This window comes from Branchiostoma belcheri, unplaced genomic scaffold (assembly GCF_001625305.1).
Source record: "Branchiostoma belcheri isolate BF01 breed outbred unplaced genomic scaffold, Haploidv18h27 scaffold356, whole genome shotgun sequence".
Taxonomy (NCBI): Eukaryota; Metazoa; Chordata; class Leptocardii; order Amphioxiformes; family Branchiostomatidae; genus Branchiostoma; species Branchiostoma belcheri.
In genome coordinates this window covers 14,662-36,950 of record NW_017803972.1, presented here as the reverse complement: position 1 = coordinate 36,950, position 22,289 = coordinate 14,662, and the positions used below count along the sequence as shown (strand labels likewise).

At 39.9% G+C, this 22,289-nt stretch overlaps 1 protein-coding gene across 1 annotated transcript; it reads left to right on the top strand.

Annotated features, from left to right (window-relative positions):
* Nucleotides 1-600: 600 nt before the first annotated feature.
* Nucleotides 601-21,586, top strand: LOC109475933 (CUB and sushi domain-containing protein 3-like). Its single transcript, XM_019776746.1, has 5 exons — nt 601-622; nt 2,901-3,129; nt 3,994-4,109; nt 20,454-20,622; nt 21,565-21,586. Exons 1-5 carry the CDS (start codon nt 601-603, stop codon nt 21,584-21,586), a joined length of 558 nt encoding a protein of 185 aa, XP_019632305.1.
* The last annotated feature ends 703 nt before the right edge of the window (nt 21,587-22,289 follow it).

The window sequence follows — 22,289 nt, the reverse complement described above, 5'->3', positions numbered from 1 at the left end:
ACATACAATGTGTTAAACTGTAGAATAAACTGTTTACAAGAATTCATCAATAAAGTCTGAAATCGGAAAAATGTTTTCTCTGTAATCGCAATGGGAACCCCGATTTCGAAAGGAAATTTACTTTTCAAATCATATCATGAGAGTATTTCACATTAACGTTGAAGCTGACGTAATCTTCTCTTGAGCTGTGGTAGTGACAGCTACAGTAGTATGGGTAACAGTATTATTAATCGCTACGGTAGAATCAAGTCCAGGACTCTGCTGTTGGCTTGGTGTTGTAATTATGTATAACGTCGGGTAAGAAGTTGTCAGCTCAGGTTGTACTCCGGGTCCATGGGGTTGGGGACTACAGTTCCAGCTCAATGGTTGACGATACTCTGCCTTCAGGGGTCGGTGTTGCGGCTGGTCACTCTGCAATCCAAACCTTTCCCACGTTTCTGCTGTATGACTGCTTTAACGGCCTGTTTCGGCTTGTTGACCACCGTCGGAAGGCTACAAAATTTCGTTTTTGTTTTTGTAATCAAGCGAAAATCAATGCGCGCAATAAGCCTCTATATATGCTATCTAGAAATTAAAAAAAAATCACATTGAAATTAGAGCATGCGGCTTACCATGTACACCGGTTAGTTACTGAAAAAAATAGACGCTAGGATATTGGGATTTTCTTACACACAACCAGGGATCCGTAGCTTGTTTCCGTTTCGATGTGAATAGGGCACCTTCCTCAGAACTTCTGACTTGAGTCCTGCTTTTTGCCGTTATATTTCGCCGATGTAGGTGGCGTTTTCGCGGTGTGAACACAATCTTACACGTGTCTGAGTTTGTATCTCCCCTCGTCCCGGTTTACCTTAGTGCCACCTACATCGGCTGAATACAGCGACGAGAAGCAGTAAACATCGGAGTGTACGTATACGCAGATCGTTTAGACGTTATTAACAACATGCCATTTGTTCTTATTAAGCAGTGTTGACAGGGGTGGTACTAGGCTATGTTGAGTATCTAGGGTTTCGGTCGTTGGGGCAGAAGATCTGCTGTGTTTTCGAATGCGGTCATGCTGTTGGAAAACTTAGTACATGGCTTTCCTCAAACACGTGACCCCATTTAACGTCCTATCCAAAGGACGTCCCTACATGTTAATGCAGCTAGGTCCTCATTTTAACCTGAGTGAAGTAATGTAGGGGTCACATAATGCCGCCCGGGCTGTTTCTATTAATGAAAAATCAATAATCTTGATTAAAGATTTACGCAACTACTTCCCATTATGAATTTCTTTAACTTATTTGTGCTTTTTTGGCTTTTAAATCATACTTTTCGTTCTATTAGACTGCCCGGCCGGGCCCTGGTTTAGAAATGTGACCCCAGCATAAATTTGTTAAATTTGTGTTTCATGACATTCGATATCTTGGTTGTGAGCCGAACACTCTGTCGTTAAGATTTAACTTAGTACCTCTGAATTTTAATATTTTATCAGTGTAATATACGTTCGTGAATCAATGTAATTTTATTCATAGGTGTTGCAACGTAATTTTCCACATTTCATGTTAATTACTAGCAAAGGTATTTCAAAACACCACTTTATGTTGTACGTCTACTATTTGTTTATATATATCTTTATTGTTTATAAAGTTATATCGTTTATCGTTACGCCACACGACACCCGGTCTGTTGATTAGAAATTATTGATATTACTCAAGGCTGTGCGGCATGGGATACACTCCAGTACTTCGTATTCATCGCAATGTTTGTCATCTGTAGGTCTGTTTCTACTTCCGAAGCAACCGCACTAACGCATGTTTTCGTAACCCCCCCTATGTAGTGCTTTAGCTTCAGCCATACGGTGTTTTTAAGGATCACTCCGTCATTTTAGTACATTTCGCACTTTTAAAAGATCTAAGGCAAATTGTATCTTCTTAAATATTACTTACCCAAGCCACCCCGTATCTGCTTTAAGCTTGCACATTACATGTCATTTGGCCCCCAAAATTAAATCCATTTAACGTTATGACAGAGTAAGAATGAGAAACTTGTTGCTGTTGCTGAGGTGACATTCCATTCAGTTGCGTTGCACCCCGAAATACAGCACATATGTACCTGGCGGTAGTCCCAAATTTTGGAATTTCAATGGAATTCAGGCTAACATTTATAATGATTTGTTGTTAGTAGATATATCTCGCACGCATTACCAAAATAACGGTTCATTTGGGTGTAATACCAGTTCCAGAACCCCACATACATGTATACAGATTTTGTCAAAAGATAGCCCAAATAACTCCGCGGAACTTTACTCGCCAGTGCCTCCACCTCGAACATTCTTAGCAAGAGTACGCTTTGCCACTTACACTGAAGCAAATCACCCTTTCTTTCTCCATGCACCATCTCTTAGGAGGAAATTCCACGCTGAAAGCCTTTTCCTACAACAACATCACTATGGAACAAGCTACCACGTGATTGTTTCCCACATAGGTTTAACCTTAAACGTTTTAGGTCTAAGGTCAACAAACATCTGTTCTCAGTAACTCAAAACTCACTTGACCCTTGTTTTGTGGTGAACTATTAAGTAAGTAAAAAAATCTATGACATTTCTAAATCCTGCATTAAAAGAATATATAATAGAATGAATAAAAAAGGCAGGGGGTATTTGTCCACTCTATACCTTTATATCAAATTTCAAGTGATGTAACCTAAAAATGTAGAAATTGAATCCATTTAAGAAAATAACAGGATCTATGAGAAAAAAGAGAAGAGTAAATGAGTGAAAACAATATTCAAATCAACACCATGTATATACTGAAATAAATATGTATAGACCCAGTAACTCTGTATGAAACATAGCCTCCCTTCACGCTTACATAATGACGTGACGTTACCTGCACCTGATGATGTTATTTCTCATTCCACAGTAACCAGCGTCAAGGGATGTGGAGGGAACCTGACGGCTCCTTCTGGAGGCCCTGTGACGTCACCCAACTATCCCGGTAACTATGGCAACAATGAGAACTGTGAGTGGGCGATCACTGTACCAGAAGGAAGCATCATTCGCCTCACGTTTGACAGCTTCGACACTGAGTACGGTTATGACTTTCTCATCATCTACGATGGAGCCAGTGATAATGCTAAAGGGATGGAAAGGTAATTATTATTTATTTGTTGCAGACACTAATTGGTGGATTGGACTGTACAGGAAAAAACTGAATACAACAAAACACACACAAAAAAATCAAATCCTATATAACATTTCCGAAGGTTTGTTGAGTTGAGTTGCAATGAAAGGAAACCGACTTAAGTACATACTGAACACTATTATTAGAATTAATGAATGAACTTTATTGCTCAACAGTTGTATAATGTACAATGTTGGCAACAGTAACAATGTGAGCAATACAATAAATATATTCTAAGAAACTCATACAGAAAAAAATATAAACTTAAATGACGTATATAAACGTATCGAAATGATGTACGTTACGAGTTTCTGATTGTTATAGTACGTTCTCTCTTTTGTAAGGCACTACATATATATTGGCCTAAGTTTGTAGATATGGAGTCGGGGGTATGACTTCAGCACATTAAAAATGTCCGTGTTTGCCTTGGGTAAGGTTAACTATCCTTACATGTGATCATATTCATTGATTTATGTCTATCTGTAGAAAAGGACAAGTCATTAGAAAAAATACTCATCTTCAACACTTTCTTGACATGAGGGACATTGTCTCTTGTAACTGGTATCGTCATTATAGCGACTTTTTTTTCTATTGTCACCTTTGCGAATTGATTCCTAATTTAATAATATTAACTTAAATGTTGACGCCATCTGACAAAAAAAGGTATCTGTCAGATTAAAAAAATCACCATGCCAGTACATGTTCTAGGCAGATGAACGACTCATGATAAAATATAAGTTATACATTCTGTGTTTCATGAATCAAAACTACACGAAGTAAAAATGATGGGAAAATATTTCATAAAAATTTTCATATCATTCATAATGTCTAGGTTAACGGGTTACTACTCGCAAATCATCCCCGTCATCAGCACATCCAACACAATGTTCCTGTGGTTTACATCTAACTATTGGGTCACCTCTCAGGGGTTCCAGTTCTCCTACACAAGTAAGATATTTGACTACACTTCTCAAATTAATAAAGGTAAATGATGCCCTTTAGAATGTTGTTCAATATGAACTGTGTTTGTGGCGGATTTTTTTTATATATTTTCGGTATATGAATAGTTTTTAGAGTCCAACTTTTAAGTACATAAAAATGTAGGTATTTTTTATTGCTCTGTCTCAGTGTATGTTCGTATGTCTGTATGCGCGGGTGTGTGTACGTTTCCACCTAGTTGTCATCAGCGTTACCTAAGAACGTCTTCATGAATCGTGATGATGTTTTCTATGTTGGCAGTTCTTAGGGCCTTCTCCTGACTGACCTTGGTACTGCAGCAGAACTTCTGTTTTTTTATAATTTGGCCATAACATGCTATGGTCTTGATTTTTTTGTACTCTCTAAGCAAAGGTTTGGATTTCTTGACGTGTTTTGGGGCTTTTTATACGGGTTTCTTTTTTTGCATTGGATTTTTTACCCAACCTCTGCCTGGAGACTAATACCTCTCCATGTTAGGAACAATTGGTGTGGGTTCGGCATTGGTAGCAGCTTGTTCTGGAACTACAGGGGTGAAATCTTTTAAAGCGGGTAAATCAAGAAAGGAATTTTATTACTTTTCTTAAACTATGTAAATGTGCATGATTAATAAGGGCATTTGAAATGTCATTGTTGTACATTAGTTGTTTAAAAATGTTCAAAAGATGATAACTTAAGATCGTAATGATTTCTAAAATGTAGGTAGCTTAAGTGACGCTTGACATGATTATATAATAACTATGAAAATATGATGCAATATGTATAATTTATAAGGAAATTCTATTACTCAGCTGTATTACATTATAGGACTATTCAAACTTGCGACATATGTAATTTAGAACAAGATAAACACAGGAAGATCTTGATTATCTAAATAAAAACTTAATTTGCATAACTAATGAGAAATAATTCATTTATGTTAAATGCCTGGAAGTTCATACTTGAGGCATTTAAAAGTTAATTGAAGATGAACATAATCAAACATTACTTATGCAAATAAGCACCTCATTTGCATGATTTGTCAGGGAATGCTAGAATGACATTCTTTGTTAAGATAAGACTGTCTTTAGTGTAGAATATAATTGATAGAATTTATGCAAATGATGATTGTAATTGCATAATCAGATAATCATTGGGAATAATACATAATTTGTCTCAAAACGATTATCATTTGGCGAAGGCATGGGGTCATGTGACTTTAGTTGTCCATGATTTTCCTTTTCCTTTAATGCGATATTAACAGAAAGTTTTGCGTTGTTGCTAATAGAATTATACCATTTTTGTAGGTGCTTATCTTGAAGACGGGATCTTAACCCTACCTAGACCGGAGGGGGGGGGGGTTTAAAAGTGTCCGCGCCAACTTTGATGTCACTTAGCGTCTGAACGGCTAGCGCTAGAACGGCCAAACTTGGTGACTTTTCCTAGAATGTTGTTGGCAACAATTATACATCATTGGAATAAGATAATGATTTTGTGTGTTGCCATGGCAATGGGTTTCTGACAGGCATTTTTTGCTAAATTTAGAATTTTTTGTTTCAACAATAGAATTTTATTGGTTTTATGTCAAGTTACTCATGGTTTCTAATACTAATAACATCCCATATAATCTTATGTAAATTTCATCTTTAAATATGCATAATTCATACTAATTTGATTACGTCATTGGCCAAAATCCAAGATGGTGGACCTTATCATTAGAACAGGTATATACAGGTTATTTTCATTAAAATTCCATCAATACTTCCATGTCTTTTTCCAAAAATGGTTTATATGAAGGTCTTTAGTATTTTTACAATGTATTTTAGGCTTAATCATGAAAAAAAGTATTTTTGAAAATTCAAGATTAATGATCTATATAAAATGATGGACATCTTAAATGTGAATGACGTCATTTTATGACGTCACCGGCGTTGCTATGGGCAACATAAGACTTAGTACACCGTAATATTCTGTCATTAACACTTTTGGTAAAGTTATGTTGTATACCATTTAGTTTTCAGGGAATAACCTATCTAGACGGTTCGGGCAACTAAAATCACATCAATGGCGTCAAAATGACGTCATATTACGTCATAACGCCATAAAAATTGTAGATATGATTAATTTTTACTACTACACCTTCCTCTAAAAATTTGGTGGTCATACGACATACGGTTGGCGAGCACGCAGACACGCCGTAGAACTTTAAGTGCGTGTGAAACTTTTTCTACATGCGGTCTGCGGATTCACCACCCGTGCGTGCGAGTACGAGCGACGCACATGCCCCGTACGTGCCATTCAGAAAAAGCACGTGTGAGTACGGCCTCCTTGCGGTAAAGTTGCAATCGCACAGAGATCGTACGTTGTAAGCACGTACAACTCACTTACCACTTGCGCAACGTACGATGCACGCAACCGCTCACGGCCAGATTTGGCGTGCAGACACCACTCTTGCACTTTGCGCAACCGTGCGAGTGACGTGCGTCGACGCCACTCCTTCCCCACGTTTTCAGAAAAACGTAGCAGACGTAGCCTACCAAAAAAAAAAGTACGGACAAAAAGCACGCAAGGCGGGTTGTGACGGCAGCTTTAATCGTATTCCCTTGGTATGACACGGGGTTTTTCCAATGCCAATATAGTTTAGAATGTCACTATAGTTTAGAATTTCAGAATTTATTATTATTTGAATGGTTCCTAATTCTCCGCTAATTGAAATAACGCCATTTTTTTTAAATTTAGAAACACAAAGAGAATTACAAATGAGAAGACATGGACTAAGTGACTGCGAACTCAAGTTAGGTACAACTTATATTCTCGCAGCCACTTTTACAATGAAAGAAAAATATTTTACAAGACATTTAAAAATACATGAGACCTCGCGTGAGTAACAAACCTCGAATCCCAGAAGACACATACAGTTAGAATCTTTTTGTTTCTAATATATAATTTTGTACGGCTAACATTATTTTACAGTTGGTATCATATGAACAAAGGAAACTACCGCGAAGAACTAAATATTGTATGGAATTATCAGAAAGGGTGTTTAAATCAACAATACTACCAAGTATGCTTGAAAGCTTGCCAAAAAGGACTAAGCGCTGGTAGGTGTATATAGGACAGTGCAATAAATAATGAGCAATCGTTTCATATGGACACCCGCAGCTACAGGATGGACTTGTAACAAGACCCCGGGTATAAAGACTGTGGTTCAAGCTGCAGGTGCCCAGACGAAGTCGGGTAATGAGAAGACAGGAATAACGAGAACCAAAGCTAAAATAGTTTAACTTTACAGGACGTACCGATTTGAAAAGATTTGAACGAAATTTTGGATACGAAAGAGTACGGATTTCTAAATTCAGGTTGTTCCATCCAGTGATGGAATATGGTGTAAAAGACTTTCCAAAACGATTGGTAGAAAATTTGATGGTTCTCAGATTACTACTGTTTCTCAGATTGTAGATAGAAGTAGTAGTAATTGTACATGGAAGTAAATCTGAAAGATATTCCCGAGTACATCCGTTTACAATGTTATGAAATAGTAATAGGCGATGAATGTGTCGCCTTTCGGACAAGGTCTCCCAGCCGAGCTCTTGACAAATTAAAGAATATGAAGACCCTTTTATGGCACCAGACACAACGAGGGAGCAATGATACTGAACTATTTCTATGAGGTTTGATTCCTCGATTGTGCACCCGTGCCAGACAACGTCAGCATATTCCAACAATGAACGTATGAAAGATCTAAATTTCAAGGCCCTAAATAGGTTAACATTTTTGAAAGCTTTAGAAACAATACTGTCAATATGAAAATGCCAAGACATATTGGAACTAAGAATAATCCCAATATGCTTATGACAGGAAACTGATTTTATTACAGAATTATTAAGAAATAGTGGGGGGTGGGCTTGACGGACTTTTTTAGAAGTAAAACAAATTTCTTCAGTTTTTGTGGGATTTAATTCCATCAGCCCTTTAGTAGACCATAAGAAGATTTTTTCCAGGTCCAAATTGAGAGAGACGGCAGCATGAAATGGGTTATCAACAACTTGAAGCAAAGAGCTATCATCGGCAAAAAGAAAAGGCTGAGAGACTAGTCCATCAACAATATCATTAACATATACAAGAAAAAGTAAGGGACCGAGAACAGACCCTTGGGGGACACCCGCAGGGACACAGCACCAATTGGATGACTGGCCATCGAGAACGACCCGCTGATGTCTATTATCAAGATAACTGTATAACCAGTTAATCATGGGCCCCTCGACGCCATTCATTTGCAATTTGAACACAAGGCCAGTATGCCATACATTGTCAAAGGGCCTAGAAAAATCTAAAAAGACTGAACGAACCTTCTTTCCTGAATCCAAGGCTTCAAATATTAAATGCGTAAAATACACCAGCTGACGCACAGTCGAGTCGCCCCGTATGAAGCCAGATTGCAATCGGTAAAGGAGAAATAACGCCATTATTTGATGTTTTAGTATAAACGCTAAGTAAACATCTTCCACGGTGGTCCCGTTGCTTCGTTAATATCCTCGTTGCTATTGCAAATAGGCCCCGCCAACAACCCGGTGCGCAGTGAGCAGCGGCAGTGTTCAAATAAACAACACAACTGTTGTGATTATGTGATTATGAAGTTAGAAAAAGAATCACGAACACACACAAAAAAAAAACATTAGTTCGCTCCCCAAACATGTATGAAATAAGAAATGTCAACGTAGAATGGGATTCAAATTTCCCGCCGACTGTACGTGCGTACATAAGGTCATTTGGGGTTACTGAACTTTAACCTACCGCTACATTTCGCTAATTTACGCATCAAGCACATGTTTTATCCATAATGTAAACTTTGGGATCTTTAAATCTCATTTCTCTTGTAGAATTTTGTTGTCTGTGAGTTTTTAACTTATTTTGTCGATTTTCTAGTATGTTTTCTCCCATAATTCCATAACGGCGCAAGAGAATCAAGTCATTTTTTAATCGGATTCTAGCGATAGGATCGGGAGATATTGCTCAAAATACATGTTCTGCGTTTTAGTTCGAAATTCACGTGGAACAGAGGGTTTGTTTTAGAGTTATAATGAGGACGTCGGTGGAGATCAGAGCGGTCCGTTCTCACCTTTCTCCTGGGAAGGCCAGTAAAATTGAAATTTCGACCAGCGTGGCCCTATTGTTCTACTCCCGGGCGCGAGTTTTAAAGACAACAGTACGGTGGCTCGATGCAAATCAACCGCGATACTAGCCCTTTTAGAAGATTTTCCTTGACAGTTCAAGGAATTTTTCGAGTCGTATATATCGTATATACATGGATCAGGGAAAGTTCATATTCCCCCAAGTGGACGCTTATCATTGTACAACGAACAGAAGTCAAAACTACGTCGCGGTAGCGAACGAGAATAAAAATTACTTCACCACCGTGTGTTTTTTTCGTTTGCCCGCCCAACGAAATTGTATTGGGTTTCCTACATGCTCCTAGGTAGGTACGTACGTACGTTCGTTGGTCCTAATTACGTCATCTTTCTGTTGTCCGAGTCGGGTCATTGTGTCTGCGCTGTCTGCGCTTGGGATCCCGTATGTACATAAAGCGCTAAAAATTAAAATTGGGCTACTATAAGATAAAATGTCACCACAGCTCTATGTTTGACAAAATTAAACATTTCAAATATAACTTTACGTCAAAATGTCGCCCACGTGAGCCATAAACTGGCAAAAGCCACACATTGCTCATCGTTGCATATATTATGTTAATAAGCAAGCAAGATCTGGCAGTGGCATTACGGCCTATCCCCGCTAGGGTGCGCATATGCGCATGCAGAGCAAAGCAAAATCACAGAGGTTTGTGTGCGTTTTTCTTATCGTGAAAATACTTACGTTTTGAAACGATTTTCAACGACTTGGAGCGTATGATTGTGTTTTAAAGTACTTCATAGAACAACAAAGCTCTGTTCAGTTGCACACAAACACAAACCAGTTAATGAAGGCAGCATGATGTAATTAAGCAAAACTGAATTAAATGTATTAAAAAAAATCGAATTACTGTATTTTTTTTTCTTTCAGTGACTACCGTTGTTTGCTAACTCGTGACTACTGTACATGTTCTTGCACTGCACTACATTTCAAAAAACGATAGGTGGCGCTTTTCATGGCTGGTCAGACTATGTACTCGCTCTCCTGAAATCCTCGTAAAAGTGCTCATATTTTGTAACCATCAAGGCATCATATCTACATCCACTGCTCAACTTGATTTATCACCCTTGTGGAGCATTCTGATCGCCTTTTTGTGTATATTTCGCCCGTCCTTGCGCGAAATTTCCGCGTCTCCACCGACGGAACCGGTACCTGGGGAGGGTAAGCCGGGCTTCCCTTTGTTTATACGACAAGAGTCGCTACCGGCTTTTTGTCCAACCACCTGCAGTAAGGAGTACTTCCCCTTGAAACTAACAACAGAAGACATCGGAGAACCTGATCTCTTAGTCTGCAGAGAAAACTGGACGATCTGGTGAGTCTTTTGTATAAACGGGGGTGCAAGTACTGTGTTAGGTGGGCAAGCCTTTGTTTACACTGCTGGTTGGCGATCACAGTTACAACGATGGCCGAAGCTCGGGTGGATATAGCTGTACATGACCCGCTCGCTGAAAAACTGGAAAACACTAGCCTGTGGATTAAATGCTACACTAAATCAGGATTTAAGCCAAGGGAAGAAGATGTTGCTATGTCTTTAGTAGAAAGTACGAAACATCATGGCGTCGATGGTGTGAGACCTTCGGACATCCTGGGTGTCCAAGTTATTCCTCCCATGATTATCATCAACTTGTCAAGCTTTAAAGCAAAAGACACGGCTCTGAAACAGGCTCGTATCCAGCTACATGGTAAGGAACTAACTTTGCTCGACTTTGTAACTACCCCCTTGATTCAACCAAGGTTGACAAGGATATCCATTCACGGGGTGTACCATTCAGTGCCTGACTCCATTGTAGCTGAATGGGTCGACAAGTTTTCAGTACGTGCCACACCAATTGAGAGACATCGAGTTAAGAATGCTAGTGACAGTTTTAAGCACCTCAGAACAGGACATAGGTTCTGTTACGTCGAAAGGTTCACTGAGAGCCCGCCTCCAAGGTTCACTACTATAAGTGTGCCGCATCCACTGAACCCCTCTGAACTAACTGACATTGATCTTGAGATATTTTGTGGCCAAGGGCAGATTGTAAACTGCCGACGATGCAAAGCGCACGACCACAAGGCCTTTGAGTGCCCAAATATCACGTGTTTTTCATGCGGTATGAGTGGTCATACTAGGGCCAACTGCTTCTCTAGCACTAATACCGAGCGACGTCGACAGCCAACTCGCTATCAAAGAAAGTCAGCTGACCCTGATGATGCTGTTGGGTTCAGTCCGCAAACCCAAGACTCGGTGGACCTGATCAATCGGGCCTTCAACACGTATGTTAGACCAGCCTTGCCTACGGCCAACAGATTTCAGACGCTTAGCGGAATGGATGACGATCCTGATCCCGCTAACATTGCTGGGGCAATACGCGATATTCGTGCCCAGCAGTCAGATCAGCGCCGGCCACCGGTTGCTGACGCTGACAGGCGACTCCCCTATAACCCCAGGAATAAGCGGCGGTCTAAGATCCCTAGAGACTCACGGTCCGAGGAACCGCACACCTCTACACATCTCAACAGCGATGTCATAGCGCTAACTCCTCGGCCACCAAATGACCGCTACAACTTGAGGAACAGGAAACGCTCTCTGCCTTCACCGGAGCAACGCACACACTCCGCTGCCAAAAAGCAGAACGCAGAGCGATCACAGGTCTCTGTAAGCGCAGTACCATCATCCAGTCAAGGAATCCTGAAACCTCCTCGTGACATACACCCTAAAACCGGTCCCCGCTCTTCCACTGTTCTTATCACTGATGACACACTTACTCTGACTCCTGTTCATCTGGATGATCCCCTAGACCTCAGTAGTTCTCAGCACACTATGAACAGCCCATGTCATGATGGCGTGGGCAAGAACAGTGTATTTGACACTTCACACGGGGTGCCAGATCCCACAGATGCTGAACGTTCCGGTAGAAAGTCATCTGCGAAGTAGCAACCAAGCTCAGGATGTGACTGTATCGATGTACTGTACCTGAACGCGCGCAGTGTCAAGTCAGTGAACAAAAAATACAACAAACTCGTACTGTTCCAAAATCTCGTTGCAACACTCCAACCTGATATCATATCGATGACTGAAACTTGGTTAACCTCATGTGTAGCTGATCAGGAACTTCTTCTCCAGGACTACACTGTTCACAGGAAAGATAGAGGTGCCACGAGACCTGGAGTGACAGGTGGCGGGGTCCTGTTAGCTGTCAAATCAAGCATCCTCTCCGCGAGAAGAGAAGATCTTGAACCTATAGATGAGGTTCTCATTTGTGACATTCAGCCGATAAATCACCCCAAAATTGTTGTTATTGTGTATTATAGGCCACCGAGCGGTGATATGACTGTTTTTAATGCTAATTTGCAATCCATTCTTAGCTGTGTTTCCAAGGAATATCACAAGGTTGTGCTTATAGGTGATCTTAATTGTCCTAACATTGACTGGTGCAATTTGAGTAGCAACTCAGAACAGGAATGTCATATGTGTGATATCTTGAATGACCACTCACTTTCTCAGATGAACAATGTCATGTCCAACCACCACGGGCATTTGCTAGATGTAGTATTGACTATCATGCCAGACAAATTTTCAGAAGTCCAACAGGTGGCATCTGATTATCCTACTGACCATGCTATCCTACAGTTTGGATTGATTACAAACAGAAAGATCAATAGTTACAATGAAAAACGATATGTTTATAATTATAAAAGAGGTAACTTTAATTTGTTAAGGTCAGATCTAGAAAAGAAACTCAATAATGTAAATAATGATGTCAATCTTGATAACGTTTGGGAGAGGTGGACTCACGGGTTGACCGAATCTGTCGATCTTTGTGTTCCAAAGAGATGTGTGAAACGATCACTCTCCTTACCTTGGTTCGATGGTGAAGTTAGACATGCGCGAAACAAAAAGATAACGGCATGGCGACGAGCCAAACGAACCAACAGTCACTCACATTGGAACAAGTTTCGGAAACTCAGAAACGATCTTCAAAGGCTTATGAAAACCAAATACGAGTCGTTTCTGAGTAGCCTAGGATCTCTAGTTCAAAGGAACCCGAAAAAGTTCTGGGCTTTTTTCAGCTCAAAAACGAAATCTCGTTCTCTTCCGGCTGTGATAAGATCTGTTAGCACTGAAGCTAGTACTGCCAAAGAAAAAGCAAATATGTTTAATAATTACTTCTACTCAGTGTTTACAGTGCCTAACGTGAGTCAACATCTGCCTGAAATCTCTGTTTTTAAACATCCATGTCTTGGAAATATTGTTTTTTCAACTGAAGAAGTACGAAACGTTCTGATCAACCTTGATTGTACTAAAGCAATTGGTCCTGACGGACTGTCACCAGTCGTACTTCGTGAGTGCGCACATGTTATCGCACCACATTTGAATATACTTTTTAACAGAAGTTTGAGTCAAGGCTGGGTTCCAGCGCAGTGGAAAGATGCCAATATCTGCCCTGTCTACAAAAAAGGCCGCAAAGATTTCGTTGAAAATTACCGTCCGATTTCCCTTTTGAGCATTGTCGGTAAAGTCATGGAAAGGTGTCTGTTTAATCGAATCTTTCCACACCTAAAGCACCAGATCCATTTACTACAACATGGTTTTATCAAGGGCAGATCAACATCGACACAACTCCTTGAAATTTACCAAGAAATTGGAGCGATTTTAGATCGTGTTGGTCAAGTAGACATGATATATTTGGATTTTTCCAAAGCCTTTGACTGTGTTTCTCACCAGCTGTTGGTACACAAGCTCAAGATGTACGGTATTCACTCCAATTTACTGACCTGGTTTCAAAGTTATCTTTCATGTAGGAGGCAACGTGTAATAATAGAGGGCACGTGCTCGGATTGGCTTCCTGTAGTTTCAGGAGTGCCCAAAGGGTCGATCCTTGGGCCCCTCCTTTTTTTATTATTTATAAATGATCTGCCAAGCGCTGTAACCAATAGAATGGCCCTTTTTGCTGATGACACCAAATGTTACAAACAAATTTTAACTGTTTTAGATTGTGTATCTCTTCAGAAAGACATTGAATGTATGTATAATTGGTGTAATATCTGGTCAATGAATTTTAATCCTGACAAATGCAAAATACTCACGATAGGTAGATCAAGAAATCCAATCAATTTCACCTACAAAATGAATGATACTGTCCTCGAGATTGTTTCTGAATACACTGATTTAGGGGTTTTAACTACGGGGAATTTAACTTTTAATTCTCATGTTCAAAATATCACATCAAGAGCTAATTCGGCTCTAGGTTTTATAAAACGATGCGTTGGTTTTAATGCCCCTACGAATGTTAAACAAATTTTGTATCTCACCCTTGTCAGAAGCAAACTCGAGTACTGCTCTGTTGTATGGTCTCCGTATACGCAAGATCCCATTTCCTCACTTGGAAAAATCCAACGACGGGCCACCAAGTATATACTTAACGACTACACCACAGACTATAGGACAAGATTAATACACTGGTCACTTCTACCACTTTCATACCGACGTGAAATTTTAGACCTATGTTTTTATTCAAATGCTTCCACGGACATTATGATCTGGACATTGACAAATACATTACATCTACTCACGTATCTTTAAGATCAACCTCTCAGTTCAAACTTCAACCTGGCAAGTGTCTCACTACAACTTTCAAAAACTCTTACTTTCAAAGAATAGTACATATCTGGAACTCACTACCGGCCACCACCAGATCACTTAAGTCATGTCCGAACGTATCCTTTGTTACTTTTAGAAATTCCGTACACAACCACTACCAACACCTCCTGTTAACCTCTTATGATACGCAAAACATCTACAGTTGGCACACCCTCTGTTCTTAGATCTCATTTATATTTTAATACTGCTACTATTATTATTATTATCACTGTTTCTACTTATATTGTACTGTACTACTTTTACCTATGTTATCGTAGTTATTGCATTTGCTTTTGTTTTACTACTTATCTTTAAGAATTTTGTTAGTGATTATTTGTATTTGTTATTAGTTGTATTTTAGATTTATGTATGTTTTTATCTGGACAGGGGGCCTTGAAAGGCACCGCCTGTTCCCCCTGTCCTGCCCTTGCGGCAAAGTTGAAATAAATAAATAAATAAATTTATCACACTCCCTTTGAAGCAGACTGTAGATTTGACAAGTTAACGGTACAAAGTTTCACACTGCCCTTGAGCAGACTGCACACCTGCGCTGAACATTTAATTCTTCACATTGCCCTTGAGCAAACCCTATAGTTGTGCTGGACATTTGTCACACTGCCCTTGTGCAGACACTTGCGCTGAACAAAGTTCAATGTCACACTAAAACTGCCCTTGAGCAGACTGCACACCTGTGCTGAACATTTAATTCTTCACATTGCCCTTGAGCAAACCCTATACGTGCACTGGACATTTGTCACACTGCCCTTGTGCAGACACTTGTGCTGAACAAAGTTCAATGTCACACTAAAACTGCCCTTGAGCAGACTGTACACTTGTACTGAACTTGTACTCCTATTAAAAGTTCACATTGCTAGAACTCTTCAAGCAAGCTGTATATTTGCTCTGACTGATGATCCTGAAGCACACTTGAAACTGTTGATTACATGTACATTAGCAAAGCACAAACCACGTACATAACTATGAAGGAAAACCACTAACTGATACAATTGTGGACTATGTGTGACGCTGTATTGTCAGCAAATTATCACCAAGGCGATTTTATATTCAATGAAAGAAGTAGAGGTAGACAATGCACCTCAAATGCTCTGATAGCCATTGCATATCACAGTAGTTATAAAGACTTAAATTCCTGGATCAGCACTGATCTTGATTCTGTTTTGTTTCAAGGCGATGAACTTTACAATTGCATATTGACCTCACTGCCACCTACTGTAGACTACTTGTCAATTAATGATCTCCCAGAATACTTGGGACTGAACAACACTACTGTACATATTTCTATTGAAGAAGCTTTCACGGGAGATATATTCAGCACAGAAGCAGATTATCCATACTATACATTGCAGACTGCCCTGCTTGAAGCATTTACTAGATCTGATACATGTTTGTTCATAACTGCATCTGCATTGGCAGGTTCAACTGTAGCACTATTCCATACTAATAACAGATACTTTGTATACGATTCTCATGCCAGAAATAATAAAACGGCATTGCCTGATGGTGATGGTGCTTCTACACTTAGTATGCACATGTCTTTGAGTAACTTACCTCAGTTCTTGCAACAGCTTAATGAAAATACAAGACCAACATGTTATTTTGAGGTCGTACCAGTGCAAACAGAAAATGTACAGTCTTCAAGCGATTCTTGTTGTCTGCACAGTGATATTGTAACTGAGAGCAATGTGCATTTGCACAACAACTCAAAAGTGACAGAAAGAGAGTCTAGGTCCACAACAGAAAAATTGCAATGTCCAAACAAAGTATGCAATTTTACACAGCATTCGCAATTTGAACTGACTACTAGCAGTTCCAGTCTAAAGAATGAATCAATGAATACTATTGCTGACAATGACTCAGAGGAGCTGATGACATTTCCAGTAAATACCAAACAAAAAGAAGACAAAGGGCCAAAGCCAACGGCTATGTACAAACCTACAAAAGCAGAACAGACCATTGAACAAAAAATAGAAAGAAATGCATATCGCCGCAAAATGTACAGAGCTAAAAAAGCAAAAGAGACAAATGAGCAAAGAATGGAAAGAAACGCATATCGCAGAAAGATGTACAAAGCTAAAAGGAGCAGCAGAGACAAATGAGCAAAGAATGGGAAGACTTGCACGTCGCAGACAAACTGACAAAGCTAAAAAAGCAGCAGAGACTAGTGAGCAAAGAATGGAAAGAAATGCATGTCGCAGACAAAGTAACAAAGCTAAAAAAGCAGCTGAGACTAGTGAGCAAAGAATGGAAAGACTTGCATGTCGCAGACAAAGGAACAAAAATAAAAAGGCAGCAAAAACACCTAAGCAAAAGACAGATGAGCTTGAAAATGAAAGAATCAGATACACTGAACAAAAGCTGAAAATACTGGACCAGCAAAAGAGAAGGCGCACAAAAAACAAAGCAACAGAAACTCCTGAGCAAAAGGCTCAAAGACTTGAAAATGAGAAATCAAGATACAAAACTAGAAAAGCTAACGAGAGTCCTCAGAAAAGATCTTAAAAATCGTAAGAAGAGCCGTGACTATAAAAGGCAGAAAACTGCTGATCAGTATGTAAACAGACATAGCACACAAAATACTGACTGCACAAATGAGCAACACAAATCACAGTTCCCAGCATTCCATTGTTACATACAGCAACAACCAAAGTACTATTGTATTGTATGTAGAAAACACTTGTTCCATGATCAGGTGCAAAGTTCCAATATTCCGATAACTCATGAAATGCTTGAGAAATACTTGCATCAAGATGAAAACTCTACTCTTTGTCTTACCTGGGGGACAATTTGGTGAACAAGGTCAAGCTATTAGCTTTCCTACCAACATTGAAACAACCTGCAATCTGTTGCCACGCTGTCAAGATACATCAGGAGTTGTAATAGTACATCCTTCTGATACTGAAGATAGAGCACAAGGAAATGATCCACAACATGTTGTACGATTTGCCCATATGATTGAAGCTCTCACATGGCTCTTAAAGCATAACCATCTTTACTCCAATGTGAATATGGCTTCATTTGAAGACTGGAAAGACAATTCAAGACATTGATAATACCAATCCCTCAAACACTGTAAGTACTGTTACGGAACTCTCTGCTTGTCCTTGTGATTATATCAATCCAAATCTACCCTTACAAAGTCTGTTACAAAATGCAACTGGAAATGTACCAGTGATATCACTTCCCCGTCTTACATCAACACCGCAAAGTATTTTCAAAGACAAAGATCTAGAGGAACACTGCTTCCCACAGCTGTATCCCTATGGTCGTAATGGCTGCCAACACACACGCGATACACATGTGACAGACTTACAATACTTTCAGTCTCGACTGCTCAATATCAATCCTTGCTGGAGGTAAAACATACCATGGCTGTTCTTTGCTTTGAACTCATTTGAAATAAAGAAACTGTACAATCAGATATCAATTGTATGCAGAATGCAGAAGCAACATAATGCGAGCTCACAATCTGCGTCACAATCACTGACAGCAGGTGATCTGCGTCAGAATATTGATGAAGACGTTGAAAATACATCATACACTTTTATGAAGAACATTCGTGGAACAGCAGCATACTTCAAAGACCAACTGCTTAACCTACTGGCAAAAATCAACACAATTGGCCCTCCAACATGGTTCATCACTGTCTCAGCAAATGACTTGAACTGGCCAGAGCTATTCATGACTCTCAATCCTAATCTGACATATGAGCAAGCAAAAGCCCTACCACAACAAGAAAAATGGAACCTGATGAGATCAGACCCTGTCATGTGTGCCATCCATTTCAACCGACGCACTGATGCACTTCTACGCTTCATACTGAACAGTCCACAACATCCTATCGGTGAAATCAGAGACCACTGGATTCGTATCGAGTTTCAAACGAGAGGGTCACCTCATTTGCACTGCATGTTCTGGGTTGGAAACGCGCCTGACCTTGATACCATTGAAGGAAAACAAAGTGCACCTGAATTCATAGACAAATATGTGTCCACACAACTACCAGATGACAAGAACTCTCTCCTGTACAGCCTAGTATCCAAATACCAGACTCATCATCACACCAGCACGTGTAAGAAATACCGAGTAAACTGTCGATTTCACTTTCCTCGAGAAGTTTCCAACACTACACGTCTCAGACTAGATGGGCAAACGACAGCTTTTTCAAAAGCACTTGTTTTAAAGATTCTTGTTTTTTTTGGGCGATATCATATGTTAAATCTAAAACTATCCCCATCGTGCAACCGTACCGATGTCGTCAGTTGGAACCTGAAACTCCTTGGTTGGAAGAAATAATTTTGACAAAAATCACAAAAGCGTGTCGGCACGCGCAAGTAACTAAAACATAGCATCGGCAGTGATCGACCAAAATGGTTGCTAGAGATAGAACGCTGAACATTGCCTTGAATGTGTTATTTGGATTTGAAATGCAGGTAGGTGTATAACCTCTTTCGCTATACACGAATTAAATAAAAACATGGGTTTGGTTGGTTTGTAAACAAAGGAGGGAATCGATCTGATCCAAAAATATTGTGAAACAACTCTCGCTTCAGCCGACTTTTTTCTACAAGATTTACTATTATACTTGTACTATTTCTAAAATTTTCTTAGTACGGTTATGTTTCTTTTTTATCATTGACTCCAGAACATTACAATGTATTCCCAGCTACTAGCCGAAGTACTCGGCACGCCGACAAAACAATCATGGCGTCTGTGCTGTGTCCGCGCTGTAAACCTCGTTCAGTGACAGGTACAACAAAGAATACATGTATTAGAATGTATCTGAATCGTACCTACCAAGGAGGTTTAAACCTCCTTGATCGTATACGTATTGAGTTTTTGGTAGATGTTCTTGAATAATCACTCGAGTCTGGAATTTTTAAAGATATTCTAGATGTTGTGTCACGCGGCCGATACCGGCGCGTTCCGTGCTGTCTGAGGTATGCAGTAGCGCGATTAAGGCCGATTGGACCCGGGGAACTTTAAAGTGAAAGTTTTTAGTGGGTTGAATTACAATTTTGTATTACAAAAATAAGACAAATTGTAGCACAGTTGCGAATTATTGTTGGTGGCATAAGGAAATTAAACATGGCTTGAATGAGAGTTGGGGCATTGTTAATTGTGTGAATTAAAGAACAATAGGGGCGGGGAAAGGCGCGCATATGAAAGGACAAGATCGCGGGAAAAAAACTGCGACTCGAAGTACCACCAAAACTTGCCAAGTCCCCGCCCGCTAAAGCGTGAACCAATCAGCTATTGTTGCCAATAGTGAAATGACTGATTGATACCGATTTCTCATTAATATTAATGACTTCCAACTGAGGATTTTTGATGGCCTTTTTGACCATCGTGTTCGAAAATTCATGTCGATGGCATCGACTTTTGGCTTATGTTGAAATATGTATTGTATATGAAGTGGAACATAGTTAAGAATAATGCAAATATACGTATAACTGGTATCATGAATGGGAAAGGGAGGAAATCCACACCTTTACATTGTTTTATTTCAGGCAGTACTGCAGGTCAATGCTGGGATCCTGGTGTGCCGGCCAATGGGATCAGGGATAACAACAGTAACTTTACATCAGGACAGACAGTCAGGTACAACTGTATGGACGGGTATCCGCTGAGGGGGACTGCCAATATAACCTGCCAGCCGAACGGGACTTGGAGTGGTGCTACACCAACTTGTGAAGGTAATAAATAAAGAACTAGAGAGGCCGACATTTGCTTGGGAGCAAATACAGCATATTTCAGTCCATCTCCCTCCCACGCAAAAGTGGACTTACCCCAGTGTAAAACTGGCAAAGATTCTCAAATAAATGAATTATATAGTAGCTATGTAATTGATATGGAGGGGGTGCGAGATTCTTATGTGTCAAGTTCATCTGCCTCTGCTCTATGTGATGATCGTTTTGTTTTGTATGGTGGTTATCATCACGATAAGTCTTATAGCAAATGCAAAAAAAAATAACATACGGTTAACATATGGCGATATACATGTATAATATATACATATTTGGTCATACCTAATACATAAAACTGCACTGGTATGACTACTGGCCCGATTCAACAAGTAGGTTGCAGTATGGAGTCTGGGGTTTCAACTTTTGGGAAAAAAGATGCTATTGGAACACTTTCTGAATGCATGTGTGATTACCAAAATCTGCACAAAGCTTGTACTAATAGTATATATCAACTCCTAAAACCTGGGTCCTCAGCTTTACATTTAGCTGCATTTGGTCCCAAGCTTTGCCAACCACGATAAGTCTGGTCTCCATCTACCAGAGCCAAGTTGTGACTTGTATGTCATGAACCTTCAAACAAAGAAGGCTGTTGTGCACCATGCACCTACGAGAATGGCCAGTGCAGGCCATATATGTCTGAGATTGATTGATAATAGTGTAGTTATCATTGGAGGCACATGTAAATCTGTCAACTGTTGTACCAATCTGTAAAAAGCTAAATAATGTACTGTATTTTGAACTTGATTTGTTTTTATGTCACAACTTTTCTTCCTTTTGTCCCAGCACTGTCCCAAAAATAAATTTATAATTGTCCCAACCTTTTTTGGGAAATATTATATGACTTAAACTTTATTTTGCTTACGTTCACTCCCAGGCAGACAATAATTGCAAAGTAGGCAGGAAATTCGGTGGGACTTTTTGGATCCTTAAGTCAGGACTTTTAATTTCGAGCCCTGATGTATGTATGGAGATTGACTTCAGTCTATGAGTATGACTGTAAAAATGTTGAGCAGAAGGTGACTGGGATGTCGTAGCTCTGACGTCAGCAGTAGGTGGCTGGGATGTCATAGCTCTGACGTCAGCAGTAGGTGGCTGGGATGTCGTGGCTCTGACGTCAGCAGTAGGTGGCTGGGATGTCGTAGCTGATATGTTGGATGATGTAGGGCGGCCCCTTCTTCTTTTGCAGTGGCAGTTACCATCTGTTGTGTGTGGCTGGAAGATGGCCATGCCTGTCCCTGCCTTTGATTTCTGTTTTAATCTTTGCAACTTGAGACGGCATTTGTTACAAACGAACTGTGGATGTACATCTGGTAAGTCCTGACTCACATCCACATTGTATGATCGGCGGATCACGTCTGCAAATGTCAGCACTTTAGCATTCCATCCTTTCAGCTTGTTACCGCACACCCTGCAGACAGTCTTGAGGTTTTCTTTGTGCTCCTCCATCTGTGACACCTGAAGTGCATGTGAAGATGTGAAACATGTTAACATTGTCACTATGGACACTACCCGACATATAACATGCATACTGATACAATCCAATTTTCTCTGAAATAATAATAATAATACAGACTACATATACAGGACAAGGACTAAGCT